This window comes from Haemaphysalis longicornis, unplaced genomic scaffold (genome assembly GCF_048455015.1).
Source record: "Haemaphysalis longicornis isolate Haplotype H1 unplaced genomic scaffold, Haemaphysalis longicornis Haplotype H1 scaffold_12, whole genome shotgun sequence".
Classification (NCBI taxonomy): domain Eukaryota; kingdom Metazoa; phylum Arthropoda; class Arachnida; order Ixodida; family Ixodidae; genus Haemaphysalis; species Haemaphysalis longicornis.
The window spans coordinates 19,834,811-19,849,291 of NW_027526225.1; the positions used below are offsets into that span (position 1 = coordinate 19,834,811).

Genomic DNA, 14,481 nt, shown 5'->3' on the forward strand with positions numbered 1-14,481 from the left:
GGGGGCCTTCTTCCCGGGTTCATTGGCACCAAATGTGGAATAAGAGGACCAAGGGCCGAGACGTCCCGGTGATGCGATGGCGGTGTTCTATCTTACAACATGGCAATGAGATGAAGACGAAGCAGCTCGAGCCTGAGCTGCTCCCGCGAGATGACAGGCACCGATACGATCATCATCATCGGTGCAGCAAGGATTGTCCATAAAGTTTCTACAGCACCTCTTGTGCAGGTGGCCTTTTTACGTGCTAATCGCGTTCTGCGAAAAGCCCCCCTAACAACACGTGCTATGCGGAGAAGTTAGTGTACGCGAAAAGCGGAAGAAGCCAACCTTTCACTTCGCCGCGAAGGTTAAGCGGGGAAGGAGATAATAATAACAGTAACACTTTATTTCGCACCCCGGGCGGCTGGAGCCAGGCGTACATGGCCGCAAAAGGCAGGACAGCCGATACCAATCCAACCTTGGACGCAGGGAAAGAAATTAGCAGTGGCTTAGCTCGGATATGACAGGATATACGTACCGTGCGCTTAGGTTCAGCTGGTTATTGTTAGCTTTCAATGTGCTATTATATTAATACAAGCAATGCCTTAGATATAAACAAACACTTGCATTGTGTACTGAACATATTCTGATTTCTTTTCATATTTATGACATTTGCTGTCAATTTGTATGAGTTCGTTGATCCCTTTCAAAGTCTTATCGAGCAATCCGCGAGCGGCTTCGAGCTAGACTTAGCATGTGACACTCCGACCAAAAAAAAAATTAGGGAAGTTTGCACTCACCGAAAATACTTCGATGGCGGAGCTTTTGTAGATAAGCATTGCCGGACACAGTTAAGTTCGAATATCACTGCTTGTTTACATTGTTGCGGTGCTAGTAATCGTCGTCGTATGTATCAAAGAGATCCTAGTCTTCTTCGCGGCGAGTGGTGGATGGAAGGTCATCCTTAGCATTGCATCCTTCCACCATCTCTTCGTCATCGACTCGAGGTAGTGGTGGCGGGATCTGCAAGCCGCCTCGCAAAGTAATGGCACACTCGTTACCTTCTCTCCAATTATCCATAATGGCTTCCAGAGGATGTGATGGGCGTGGTGACCTCTCCCAAGCAGAATGTCGTCTCATTTTAAATGCAGAGCATTTCAGTAACTCACGATGTCACCCGCGTTGACATCCGTAGTCCGCACCGCACCCCTCCCTACTATATAAAAAAATACTATCCGGCGCCAGGTTTCGATCCCTCGACCCTGCGGGCGGAACGCAATGTACACGGTGCTCTACCCACTGCGCCACAAAGCCGACACAGAATCGGACGTTACGAACGCTCCTTATATCGTTGACTCATTCAAATTACTGCTGACGAGCGCTCTCTCGTCAGCAGTTGCCACAAGTGCAACAACATTAACGTAACGCAAACTACTTAACGTCGTGCGCCCCCGGAAATGCTCTGCATTTGATCGTGCCCCTCGCGAGGGGGATGTTTCAGTGCGTCTTCTCTTGGTCGCGGGACCCGTGGCGCCATCTGGCGGAGGCGCGGCACAACTCGTAGCACTTTCTTTGAAAAAGCGCCTCGAAAGCGCGGCAAAAACTTTTTCTTTCAAGCCACTGCGCGAGTCCGGGACTCAGCGGTCTCCACGAGGCATGCGCTCACGAGCGCTCGGCGTTTACTTGCTCCGCGAGGTTTTTGCCAGTTCTTTATTTTTGCTAAATCCATGGCGCGTGCCGGGTACGCTCGGCGGTCGCTGCGAAGCGCGCGCCCACACGCGCTCGAAATTTTCTTGGTATATTTTTGAAACGGTGGACTTACGGCCAGTAACAACAGCTCCTCTGTTAAAGTGGGACGGACGGCATATCCGGTCATATGGCCATCTTCTTTAGAAAGCACCCGCAGAAAATAAAGATTTGTTCCTCGACCCCCTTTACTTTTAGGGTTCGGGGAAGTCCTGAGAAACCCGCCAGGAATTGATTTGGCCAGGCATAGTGGCTTAATGGTTACGGTGCTTCGATATACTGAGCCGGGAGACCCATTTTTGATACCAGTAGCAGGTTCCGCTTCTGAAAAAAGGCGAAATGGAAGAACGCGCATTGGCTGCGCGGTATCAATGCAGGGTAAAGAGCCTCAGGTGGTTATCCGGAGGCCTTCTCTACAGTGTCGTCGTAGCAAGAGCCATCTTGTGGGGTTAAGCGCTAAAACCCGAGCCAAGCCGGTCCTGAAATTCCTTCAACAATGCATGCATTTAGCTGGGACCGTGGACCTGGAAAGAGAAAGCGCTCAGTTGTACGCAGAAACTACACAACGTGGCGAAGTGAGAGAAGCGGGCTTTCCCGCAACGAAATTTCCGCGCGCCAAGAAGCTACAAGTATGCCGAGAGTTAGGCATGCTTCACAGCAAAGCAAGCCCGGCGTGCTTCCCTGATAGCAGACGACACGAAGCCCCGCCTTCAAGCCTATATGCGCCTGCGCCGCTTAGCTTCGATGCGCGGCCGCGAATTGTGCGCTGGCGCTCCGCGGAGCACGGCCACGGTGCGCCGTGTTCGCACCTAAAGTGGACGGCCCTGTACGTACGTACAAACGTACGTACGTATGTATGCATGTATTTATGTATGTATGTATGTATGTATGTATGTATGTATGTATGTATGTATGTATGTATGTATGTATGTATGTATGTATGTATGTATGTATGTATGTATGTATGCTTGTATATATGTATGCCTGTATGTATGCATGTATGTATGTATGCATGTACGCGAGTACGCGTGTAAATTAAATTTCAATTTCAACTATTGAACTATGTATGTATGTATGTATGTATGGATGGATGGATGGATGGATGGATGGATGGATGGATGGATGGATGGATGGATGGATGGATGGATGGATGGATGGATGGATGGATGGATGGATGGATGGGTGTTCGTGCGTACGCGTGAAAGGGAAATTTCAATTTCAACTACTTTATTTCACGCATTTTTACAGAGAAAACACTGGGGACAAAAAGCATCTGCGCCATTAGCAAAGCTATGCCGTTTATTCCTCTTCCGTTTATTTCAGCTGTTCCTTCCTCCAAATGAGCATACAACTCATCCAATATGTCCCTTCAAAACGTACAGTGTCCCGCGACAGTTTCACATCTAGGTCCGAGTGGACTGACATCGGACGTGTAGGCATCTATAATTGTGTTATCTTCTGGTACCACTAAATATTAGCCTGTCGTGCTACTAAATGCACGGGGTGCTGTTTCGATACGTTTCTACATATTGAAACATGTTTGTAGCATGGATGTGCACTACACAGCCATACTACTTACACGCGGGGTGAACATCTTTAGAACACCTTTTATGCCCCCTCGGCATATATGCAAGTTGTCTGCTGGGTGGGAGAAATAAGTCTGTCGGAGTAGATGAAGCTGCAAAAAAATCCCATGCTTGTTTTTCCAGACTTTTTTGAAACTCGGCGCTACCCCGGATCAGCTGGATGACTTTTTTTCTGGACCTGCATTTTTGGCCTGGTACGTTGTTTTAAAAGCGTGGTGCGTTAAAAGCCCCTGTCTTAAGACAAAGATGGTTAAAAAACGCGAAGCCTCCTCCCGTGCAACCTGAGTCGAAGTCCGAAATCCAAACTGCTTCGACCGTGTTGGAATGACGCAATCGGACAAGCGTTGGCTTCATAACACGGGGACGCAGGTTCGATTCCGGCCATGGGAAGCTTTTTGTGAAACCCAGTGTTTGAAGTTGGCTTTCCTGCAGCGCGTTTTGGCGCCACATCAAACGCCATCAGTGAGGCCCGGAAAGCTTCGCTTTAAAAAATTAGCAATGGCTTAGCTCGGCTATGCCAGGATATACGTAGCGTGAGCTAAGGTTCGGCAATACAGTCCAGTCCGGTCCAGTCCAGCCCAGTCACTGCACCTCGCGCATGCGCACTATGGCTCTCCAGGAGCCACGCGAAACAGCTGTAAAGCGGCTCCGGCGCAGCGTCGGACTTGGCTACTGCGCAACGGAGGCGCACAGCTGGGCACGTGCTGGCGCCAGTGAGTCTGCCGCGGCTATGACGTCACTCCTACGGAATGCGCAGACCAGCGAATGTGCAGACCCAAATCTCTACACACTCGTACTCCAATTGGATTGGATTTCAAATCCAATTGATCCAATCTAAATACATATCCAATCCAATCCAATCCAATCTAATCCAAATACAATCCAATCCACATCTCCTCGCGCTTGCGCAGCCCGGCCCATCAAAGTCCACGCGAAACTGCTCAACCTCGCCCAGTGTAGCTTACGATACAAAAGAAGCGTTAGTGGCAACATGTCGCCCGAATGTACGAATAGGCGCACGAGTGAAGAGCATAATGCGCGGGCAGTTTTCGCACATTATGATGTCGCTACCTTGATGACTTCACGTCCGGAAGGATCATATCCTGCTACTTTAGTGCAGCGCAGTGAAACGGTAGTGGCGACGGAACTACTGTGTCCCACATGCGAAGGGCGACCGAAACGTGTAGAGAGTGTTTCTAAACGCCACATGGCGTTCCCGGAGGAAGGCAGCGTTAGTTTTACACCTGGATAAAGAGAGAACCCTTTTGCGGTGCCGTAAACCCCACCACAATCTGTCGGGGTCACTACCAAATTGGGTTCACAGCTACTCTGTGCCTCATTTACGCCGTTGTTGGGAGAGACTTGTGAAGTCTTTTCTGTTATATCTAAATACTTTGTCTCCATGTGTCTTTTTAATTGTACCGATATAAAATAAAGAGAGAGAAAAGCCTTTATTGGAGGCAAGGCGGGCTGTAGGATCATTGAGAGAAGCTGGTTAAATGATGGGAAGACGAAATCGGTTATAGAATTGAGAGCATCTTGTTCTTTTCGTGAGTCTGCTGTGAGGAGGATGAGCGTTGTGAATATCGGTACAGGAAGAGTGGAGCAGACCTATCATTCTACAGTGTGATCAAAATTAAGTCTACGTTTTTTTTTTTTAATAGACGCTTAGATTTACGGGAAGGCCACCTCTACAATGAGGTTACACGCCCAGGACACAGAATTAGGTGGTAATAATCGATTTGCTTCAACGGGCTACGGAACAGCGGGCCATGGAACGCTTAATGATAGGGGTCACGTTGAGGGACAGCAAAACGGCCGCATGGATTAGGGAACAAACCAAGCTGCAGGATATTCTAGTTGAAATTAAGCGGAGGAAATGGGCATGGGCTGGTCACGTAATGCGAATGAGGACCAACAGGTGGACCACACGTTTGACAGGCTGGCTGCCAATAGACCGCAAACGCAATAGGGACCCGCCAAGAACTCGTTGGCAAGATGAACTAGGAAAATTTGGGTGAAAAACATGGACTCAGCTGACACTCGATAGGCGTGGCTGGAAGTCTTTGGGAGACGATTTCGCCCTGCAGTGTACACAAACAGGGTCACGATGATGATGATTATGATGATGAATTGATTTCGGTGGCATAATTAACCAAAATTGAATAATTAACTTTTTAGTGGCTGCAGTAAGCAGTCATGTTGGTGTTCCAAAGTTAGACGCAATCGTGTTTCCACGCAGTTTCATTTGACAGAATTCTTCCAGCGAATCCGTACTCCGAGATATCGAACTGCGAAGTTTAATCACCGATCGCATGATTACGCATGCCAGACCGTGAAGACCAGCGCAAAGCTTCTCCCTTCTGTTGTATGTTTCGATAGCAGTTCCGAGTACTGCAGATTGCGATAACGCCAGCCAAGACTGAAAGGGTGCCAGTTATCACTTTTGCCTATGCCTCCACCCCGTTGTCAAACTAAACACCTTACACAGCAGGCACGTCACAAAAGGGAGGAGCTTTGCGCCCGACCTCACTGTCTTGCATGCGTAATCATGCCAACGCCAATTAAACTTCGCAGTTCGATTTCTCGGAGCACGGATGCGCTAGAAGAATTCTGCCAAATGAAATTGCGTGGAAACACGATTGCGTCTAACTTTTTAATAGAAACATGTGTGCTTACTGGAGCCACTAAAACTTAATTATTTAATTTTAGTTAATTAAGCCCCCGCCATCAATATTACTACCTCATGCTGTGTCCCCCTCGGCTCATAAGGTCACTGTAGAGGTAGTCTTCACGCACATCTATGAACCTAATTGCTAAAAAACCTGTAGAATTAACTTTGATCCCCCTGTATACTGCTCGAGCAAGACTTCTCGAGAGTTCGGACATTGCGATTATGTGAAGTGTGGGGGTCTCCACGGAGTGAGGATTTATGAGTATTCTAAGATCGTTGGGCGAGATAAATTTCGATAGCGAGTTATTTTAGGGAAAGACCAAATGAGGCTGTGCGTGTAAGCTTTGGTAACGGAGCGGAACTTTTGGCAGCGTGGTGTGGTGGTATAGGCGCGTACCATTTGCGTAGGGTTTCAGGTGCACGGCTGGCATTAGCTAGGTACTTGTTTAGGAGCACCTCTGAAGCTTTAGGTAGCAGAGATGAACCCAGGCGGGGTGAGGTTCTCGAGGCGGAGTTTCTTTTTTATATAGTTATGTATCGTAAATGCATGCAGTTCATCCTTATCCCGCTTGACAAATTGAATTGCGCTACCATGAATAATTCCATGTGTTGAGCAGCAGTCACATGTAGCAGTCAGTGCCTATCTCCCTCGCGTCTTGGCACAGACGAGATAGTAAAACTTAAACCGGATGTCGCCTCTTCCCCTTCTTCTGCGCAGGCAACGAATGGGGAACTTCCGCGGTTTCGGTGGTCCACTTCCGGAATCGTGGCACGCCCAGCAAGTTGCGCTGCAGCATCGCATCCTGAAGCGCATGCGCGAGTTTGGCATGACACCAGTGCTGCCAGCCTTTGCCGGTCATGTTCCACGGGCTATGGAGAAGTACGCATCTGGTACAAAGGGCGTACGCAGTTGCGCTCGGGGAGGAGGAGGATAAAAGCTAAAGAAAAGGCCGAGAGGTTGTCCAGGCTTAGAGCCCGGATTGCTACTCGGCACTGTGGAAGGGGTTTTGAGGGGGATAAAAGAGAGGGCAGGCGTAAAAGAGGGGATAGGAGTGGGGTCGCGCACACACTTTAGTTCCTTCGTGGGCACTTCAGTCTTTCGTCCAAGCGTGTGTCTTTCATGAAACGCAGAAAGGCTTTTGTCGCCTTCCGCAAAGTCGATTGTAGGAGTCGTTGTCCTATAATGGCTCTAAGTGCAGTCTTACCGCAGTACCATGCAGCGCTGCGCCGCTAGTGTAGCGTAGCGCTGTTCGTGCAGATTTAGCGTAAGACAGTGAAGCGCACATAATGAAGCGCACTGTACTGCATGATACGGTTAGCTTCAAGCATGGCACTCGTATGCTAAGATGTGCGGACGATCTTCAAGATGTATAGCAAAGACTAAACAGTCACTTCCTACAATTCTGAAATATGCAGCATTCAGCTATTGTGTTCATACTTACTGCGCGAATAAAACGAAGGTACCAGCCAATATGCGGCCCCGGCTAGCAAGAGTGCAGCACGTGCGATTGGGTTACGGCGTGCAAAGATGTAGTCCTGCTGCGCTAAAATGATGAAGAGCAGTCTAGGGTGGTGCACACTCTGTTAAATCGTTAATGATAGGCTTATTTATGCCCTATAACTGTGTACCTGCCGAACACCTATAATCTGCCAGGCGTCTGTTTCTCTGGCTCCCGTCTCCCTCCTGGGAAATGTTTATACCAAGGAAGTCTAATGTGACCTTCTAGTGCGTCAGCAAAGTTTATGTCACCAAATATTTCGGGAGTATTGTGCGAACAAAACACCGCTTTTCAACGCTTTTTTACTGTTAAAAGCAATAATGCGTGTGAATTAGTTGTAATAACCCAGAACGTGGGCCTGTAATTTCGGATATGTAATTTCGTAACGTACTTGCACAGTGTTTATCTGACTCTTCGAGGGCGATTTAAGTACTCAGCCATCCTTGCTAAGCGACTTTTCGACCGGTTGTCGGTGCGTTCAAGTCTTGGTGCCTCAACATGCGACTTAGTGAACAGCCTTGGGATAGCCAGTCGCTTGCCCCGATAGAGCGGAGATTGTGACTGAATTGACTGCATAAACTTCGATTAGACAACCGTTTTGTGTCGTGGGGCACCCGTGTGGTAGAGGAGGGCTGCCCTAGTCTGGGATGGCCTGGATTCAGCTTGCTGTCCACGTCCTCTTCGCACGTTCTTGCTGAATGCCGAGGTCCGTGTTAGTCAGCCGAACCACCCGCTGCTTGTAGGAATGGGTGGGGTTCAGAGGGTGGCCCGGAAATAGTTCACACCTATATACAGAGACGTATGGGGTGAGGGCGGAAGGGGGAAAATTCCATGCGGCGGGGAGGAGGGCAAGGTAGATGGTGCGGAGTATGGGTGCTGTGAGGGCACAAATTTGTTTGCAATCTTCAGAGGGTGATGGCTGTTATGCATTCTTGTCTGTTGGCGGCTACTTGCCTCGAAGGTACTCTGAAAACGCTTGGTGGCACAGAATGAACAAAACGCATGTTCATTTCTGTGTTGCTGATACATACTTTTAGTACTAACGGTCCGCAGATATACATGTTTGTTTTGAACCTGAACAGAGTAAATATTGGCTGAATATTTATTGTGTAAGTGAGCACGGTTTTTTCACGACATCGCCCATAAAGCGATAGTACCATCGTTCATACAGAGAATGTCCGAATGGAGGAATGTGCTTTGAACGCGCAGGAGACATCGTAAAAATAGCATTTGTGTGCATGAAGAGCGCCGAGTTACCTTTGATATGCATTAAAATAGTTTTGTGCTGTGTTCTGTGTAGAAAGTAACTTCGCGAGCGTGTGCGTGTGTCTGTTCTTGAACAAAAAACATTTGCCTAACACTTGCTCAAAGTTAAAGTGAAATTGCAGTGTGTATGGCACACGTTGAATATACATTCTGGTAATGGGCCTTTTAATGTCGGAAAAAAACCCAAGCTTAAATGTGGATGCGGATCGTCCAAGCAGTCACTGGTCATCTACAGTAAGGCCGAGAATTGGTGATTGTTGCTGAAAAAACAAAAAGCGCGTCAAATTGTAAAGTGAAAAACAAATTGCATGATTAGAAACTGCAGTTTGAATGCTTTGTGTATGCCATATCATGTAACACGGGAAGTAGTCTACTACTTCCTTAGGTCGTTGCATGTCTCAGAGCTACTTTAAAAAACTGTTCGCTTTTCTTCTGCTTTCTCCCCAACACATATAGATTGTTTCCCAGCACAACAATGACTAGGACATGCTGGCAAAATTTTGATGACAAATATGCCTGGTAAGATGGTTTTATTTTTTGGAACATTGAATCGTTTAAAGTTTGTAACACCCTTGTCAGCATTTATAGAAGCGCTGTCGCAAAAATGAGCACTCCTTGCATGAGCTAATAATGTAGTTTAACTTGAAATATAGCGAGAATACTTTATTTTTACTTTGATTTTGTGGTTAAAATACTTGTGCGTGAGTCATGAAAACTTATCTTGTCGAGTTTTTGTGTTTTCCAGCCCCACGTTCGTGTACCCGAACGAGACATTGTTCGTCACTATTGGAAAATTGTTTGTGCAAGAGGTGAGTGGAACGAAACGCATGAGTTACAACAAGCCGCTTCTTGTTAACATTGATGTTTTAATCTGATAACGTCACCCTACGGTTATGGTAGCATTTTAAATAATGATCCTTCAAGAAGCCAGTGAGGCCTAAATGACCTCGGAGCCCCCCCCCCCCCCCCCCCCCCCCCCCCAATCGCACGTCCCGTTCATACCCTGCTTATCGGAGGTGTGAGCCCAGATTAGGAGTTGGATGATCGACATCATAAGTTTTGAACCAGACAACACAAAATGAAAGCATTCAAAACGCAAGAACACTAAAAACGTACGTGGTTTTTCCAACAGGGTGTGCATTCAGTGTCCTCTTTTTTATAAGTCAGGTAATTTAACAACAGTGCTGTTGAAACTAACCTAATCCCTGACGTTTTATTGATACGTTTCTCCACGCTAACCATGTGCAGAAAACAGGGGTGTGCGAACACTGATTTTTGGTTTCAAAGTGAATACTCAGATAACAATGATTTTGTTCGCAAAGTTGCGAATCGAAGCGAGTACTTCAAAATCGTGGAGCGAATATTTAGTACCTTACAGTAGGAAAACCAAGATTTACGATTTCGCAAGCATGCTTCAGTAGCGACAGCGTGTGAAAAAACAAAAGGCTCATTTGAAAGCGTTTGGATTTTTTTTTTCTGTTGCATAATCCAAACATACAAGAGTTATCCTGCCGCTTTGGCTTTATTTATGATGCTCTATGTTATATGAGCTCACGTTTCATCTCATTGTTGAGCTCAATCACAAGTGCGTCAGTGTTTTAGCATAACGAGGGTATACATTCTGACAAGCTCGGTCTATCATATTTCTCTGTAAAAATATTAAAGCTTTCCACTAAATGTGAAAGCTGTCCGAAGTGCAGAGCAGTGATTTGCCATAATGGGCCGTGCCACTGCTACCACCCAATGCAAGTCAAATTTCCCACCTTCACAGTGCTCGCACGCCCCATGCCTGAAACTGCGCCAGCGGGAGTTCTTTTCTTTTTGTGCTTGCTTTTCCTCCCGCACGTGTCGGCGTTGCACTGCCAGTTTTTTTTCGCTGACTATCGTAAAAACCAACCCAACCAGTGTTCCTAACTAAATGAACGCGGGCGCTGCCGGTTAATTACGTATGTTTTTCCTCAAATGTAACCGCAGTTTTCTTTGCGCTAAAGAACGGGAAGATGTATGGCAAGTGCCAGCGGTTCACGAGGTTCGAATGCTTATGGCTATATAAACCACTTGGCTATCGAAGCCTCTGGGTTACGCCGCGGTGACAGCCGCTACGACGGGACGCCGTGTGGCTCTACTTGGGTCCAGCGAGCGAGCTGCGACGACAAGGCGAGCCCCTAAAGTGCTCTGCGCTTAAAAACCTCAAACGGCAGTATATTCACTTGTTCGCAGGTACCTTTCCCAGTACTGGTAACGTACGAACTATTCTATTTTTGAAAAGCACTTGCGCTGCGAATGTCCTGCCACGCACAAGAATCTTGGGTATGCGAAGGAAATTTGATGCGTTATATAAACTTATAAACTAGTTGCCAGCATATCTGTGGCAACTGCGTGATAACAAACTAACAAAAACGAGTGTTTCATAACTTCTGCGCGGGATTGGTCAGCCGCTTCGACAGTGCCGCGGGGTCAATGCTGTTGGCCGATAAACTTTATTTCGCTGCCTAGAAATGCCGAGAGAGACAAGTTTGTCGTTTTAACAGCAGCGCTTCTTAAGCTTTTAGTTCCGCCGCGGTGCGTTACCAGAAAACTGGGCCCCGCCGAGCGCGCGTGAGCGCGCGCCTCGTGAGGAGCGCCCAGCGTCGTCCAGGCTAGCGCATGAGCTTGCGCCACGGGAGGAGCTCGCGAAAACATCAAAAAAGTACAAAGCCCACTTGAGCGTGCCCCTCGTGAGGAGCGTCCAGCGTCGTCCAGGCTAGCGCATGAGCTTGCGCCACGTGAGGAGCTCGCGATGACATCAAAAAGTACAAAGCCCACTTGAGCGTGCCCCTCGTGAGGAGCGTCCAGCGTCGTCCAGGCTAGCGCATGAGCTTGCGCCACGTGAGGAGCTCGCGAAAACAAAAAAGTACAAAGCCCACTTGAGCATGCCCCTCGTGAGGAGCGCCCAGCGTCGTCCAGGCTAGCGCATAAGCTTGCGCCACGTGAGGAGCTCGCTAAAACATCAAAAAAGTACAAAGCCCACTTGAGCGTGCCCCTCATAAGGAGCGTCCAGCGTCGTCCAGGCTAGCGCATGAGCTTGCGCCACGTGAGGAGCTCGCGAAAACAAAAAAATACAAAGGCCACTTGAGCGTGCCCCTCGTGAGGAGCGTCCAGCGTCGTCCAGGCTAGCGCATGAGCTTGCGCCACGTGAGGAGCTCGCGAAAACAAAAAAATACAAAGGCCACTTGAGCGTGCCCCTCGTGAGGAGCGTCCAGCGTCGTCCAGGCTAGCGCATGAGCTTGCGCCACGTGAGGAGCTCGCGATAACATCAAAAAAGTACAAAGCCCACTTGAGCGTGCCCCTCGTGAGGAGCGTCCAGCGTCGTCCAGGCTAGCGCATAAGCTTGCGCCACGTGAGGAGCTCGCGAAAACATAAAAAAGTACAAAGCCCACTTGAGCATGCCCCTCGCGAGGAGCGTCCAGCGTCGTCCAGGCTAGCGCATGAGCTTACGCCACGTGAGGAGCTCGCGAAAACATCAAAAAAAGTACAAAGCCCACTTGAGCGTGCCCCTCGTAAGGAGCGTCCAGCATCGTCCAGGCTAGCGCATGAGCTTGCGCCACGTGAGGAGCTCGCGAAAACAAAAAAAAGTACAAAGCCCACTTGAGTGTGCCCCTCGTGAGGAGCGTCCAGCGTCGTCCAGGCTAGCGCATGAGCTTGCGCCACGTGAGGAGCTCGCGAGAACATCAAAAAAAGTACAAAGCCCACTTGAGCGTGCCCATCGTGAGGAGCGCCCAGCGTCGTCCAGGCTAGCGCATGAGCTTGCGCCACGTGAGGAGCTCACGAAAACATAAAAAAAATACAAAGCCCACTTGAGCCTGCCCCTCGTGAGGAGCGCCCAGCGTCGTCCAGGCTAGCGCATGAGCTTGCGCCACGTGAGGAGCTCGCGAAAACATCAAAAAAAGTACAAAGCCCACTTGAGCGTGCCCCTCGTAAGGAGCGTCCAGCATCGTCCAGGCTAGCGCATGAGCTTACGCCACGTGAGGAGCTCGCGAAAACATCAAAAAAAGTACAAAGCCCACTTGAGCGTGCCCCTCGTAAGGAGCGTCCAGCATCGTCCAGGCTAGCGCATGAGCTTACGCCACGTGAGTAGCTCGCGAAAACATCAAAAAAAGTACAAAGGCCACTTGAGCGTGCCCCTCGTAAGGAGCGTCCAGCATCGTCCAGGCTAGCGCATGAGCTTACGCCACGTGAGGAGCTCGCGAAAACATCAAAAAAAGTACAAAGCCCACTTGAGCGTGCCCCTCGTAAGGAGCGTCCAGCATCGTCCAGGCTAGCGCATGAGCTTACGCCACGTGAGGAGCTCGCGAAAACATCAAAAAAAGTACAAAGGCCACTTGAGCGTGCCCCTCGTAAGGAGCGTCCAGCATCGTCCAGGCTAGCGCATGAGCTTACGCCACGTGAGGAGCTCGCGAAAACATCAAAAAAAGTACAAAGCCCACTTGAGCGTGCCCCTCGTAAGGAGCGTCCAGCATCGTCCAGGCTAGCGCATGAGCTTGCGCCACGTGAGGAGCTCGCGAAAACATCAAAAAAGTACAAAGCCCACTTGAGCGTGCCCCTCGTAAGGAGCGTCCAGCATCGTCCAGGCTAGCGCATGAGCTTGCGCCACGTGAGGAGCTCGCGAAAACAAAAAAAAGTACAAAGCCCACTTGAGTGTGCCCCTCGTGAGGAGCGTCCAGCGTCGTCCAGGCTAGCGCATGAGCTTGCGCCACGTGAGGAGCTCGCGAGAACATCAAAAAAAGTACAAAGCCCACTTGAGCGTGCCCCTCGTAAGGAGCGTCCAGCATCGTCCAGGCTAGCGCATGAGCTTACGCCACGTGAGGAGCTCGCGAAAACATCAAAAAAAGTACAAAGCCCACTTGAGCGTGCCCCTCGTAAGGAGCGTCCAGCATCGTCCAGGCTAGCGCATGAGCTTACGCCACGTGAGGAGCTCGCGAAAACATCAAAAAAAGTACAAAGCCCACTTGAGCGTGCCCCTCGTAAGGAGCGTCCAGCATCGTCCAGGCTAGCGCATGAGCTTACGCCACGTGAGGAGCTCGCGAAAACATCAAAAAAAGTACAAAGCCCACTTGAGCGTGCCCCTCGTAAGGAGCGTCCAGCATCGTCCAGGCTAGCGCATGAGCTTACGCCACGTGAGGAGCTCGCGAAAACATCAAAAAAAGTACAAAGCCCACTTGAGCGTGCCCCTCGTAAGGAGCGTCCAGCATCGTCCAGGCTAGCGCATGAGCTTACGCCACGTGAGGAGCTCGCGAAAACATCAAAAAAAGTACAAAGCCCACTTGAGCCTGCCCCTCGTGAGGAGCGTCCAGCATCGTCCAGGCTAGCGCATGAGCTTGCGCCACGTGAGGAGCTCGCGAAAACAAAAAAAAGTACAAAGCCCACTTGAGTGTGCCCCTCGTGAGGAGCGTCCAGCGTCGTCCAGGCTAGCGCATGAGCTTGCGCCACGTGAGGAGCTCGCGAGAACATCAAAAAAAGTACAAAGCCCACTTGAGCGTGCCCATCGTGAGGAGCGCCCAGCGTCGTCCAGGCTAGCGCATGAGCTTGCGCCACGTGAGGAGCTCACGAAAACATAAAAAAAATACAAAGCCCACTTGAGCCTGCCCCTCGTGAGGAGCGCCCAGCGTCGTCCAGGCTAGCGCATGAGCTTGCGCCACGTGAGGAGCTCGCGAAAACAAAAAAAAGTACAAAGCCCACTTGAGTGTGCCCC

General features: G+C 49.5%; 1 protein-coding gene across 2 annotated transcripts in view; it reads left to right on the top strand.

Annotated features, from left to right (window-relative positions):
* LOC144162448 (alpha-N-acetylglucosaminidase-like) overlaps positions 1-14,481 on the top strand; it is a 76,456-nt gene that overhangs the window by 24,365 nt on the left and 37,610 nt on the right. For both annotated transcript variants that reach the window (XM_077692975.1, XM_077692974.1), the window contains exons 6-9: positions 3,435-3,505; positions 6,704-6,865; positions 9,207-9,269; positions 9,496-9,559. In XM_077692975.1, coding sequence (XP_077549101.1) covers positions 3,435-3,505; positions 6,704-6,865; positions 9,207-9,269; positions 9,496-9,559 — 360 coding nt within the window. The remainder of the gene's footprint in view (positions 1-3,434; positions 3,506-6,703; positions 6,866-9,206; positions 9,270-9,495; positions 9,560-14,481) is intronic.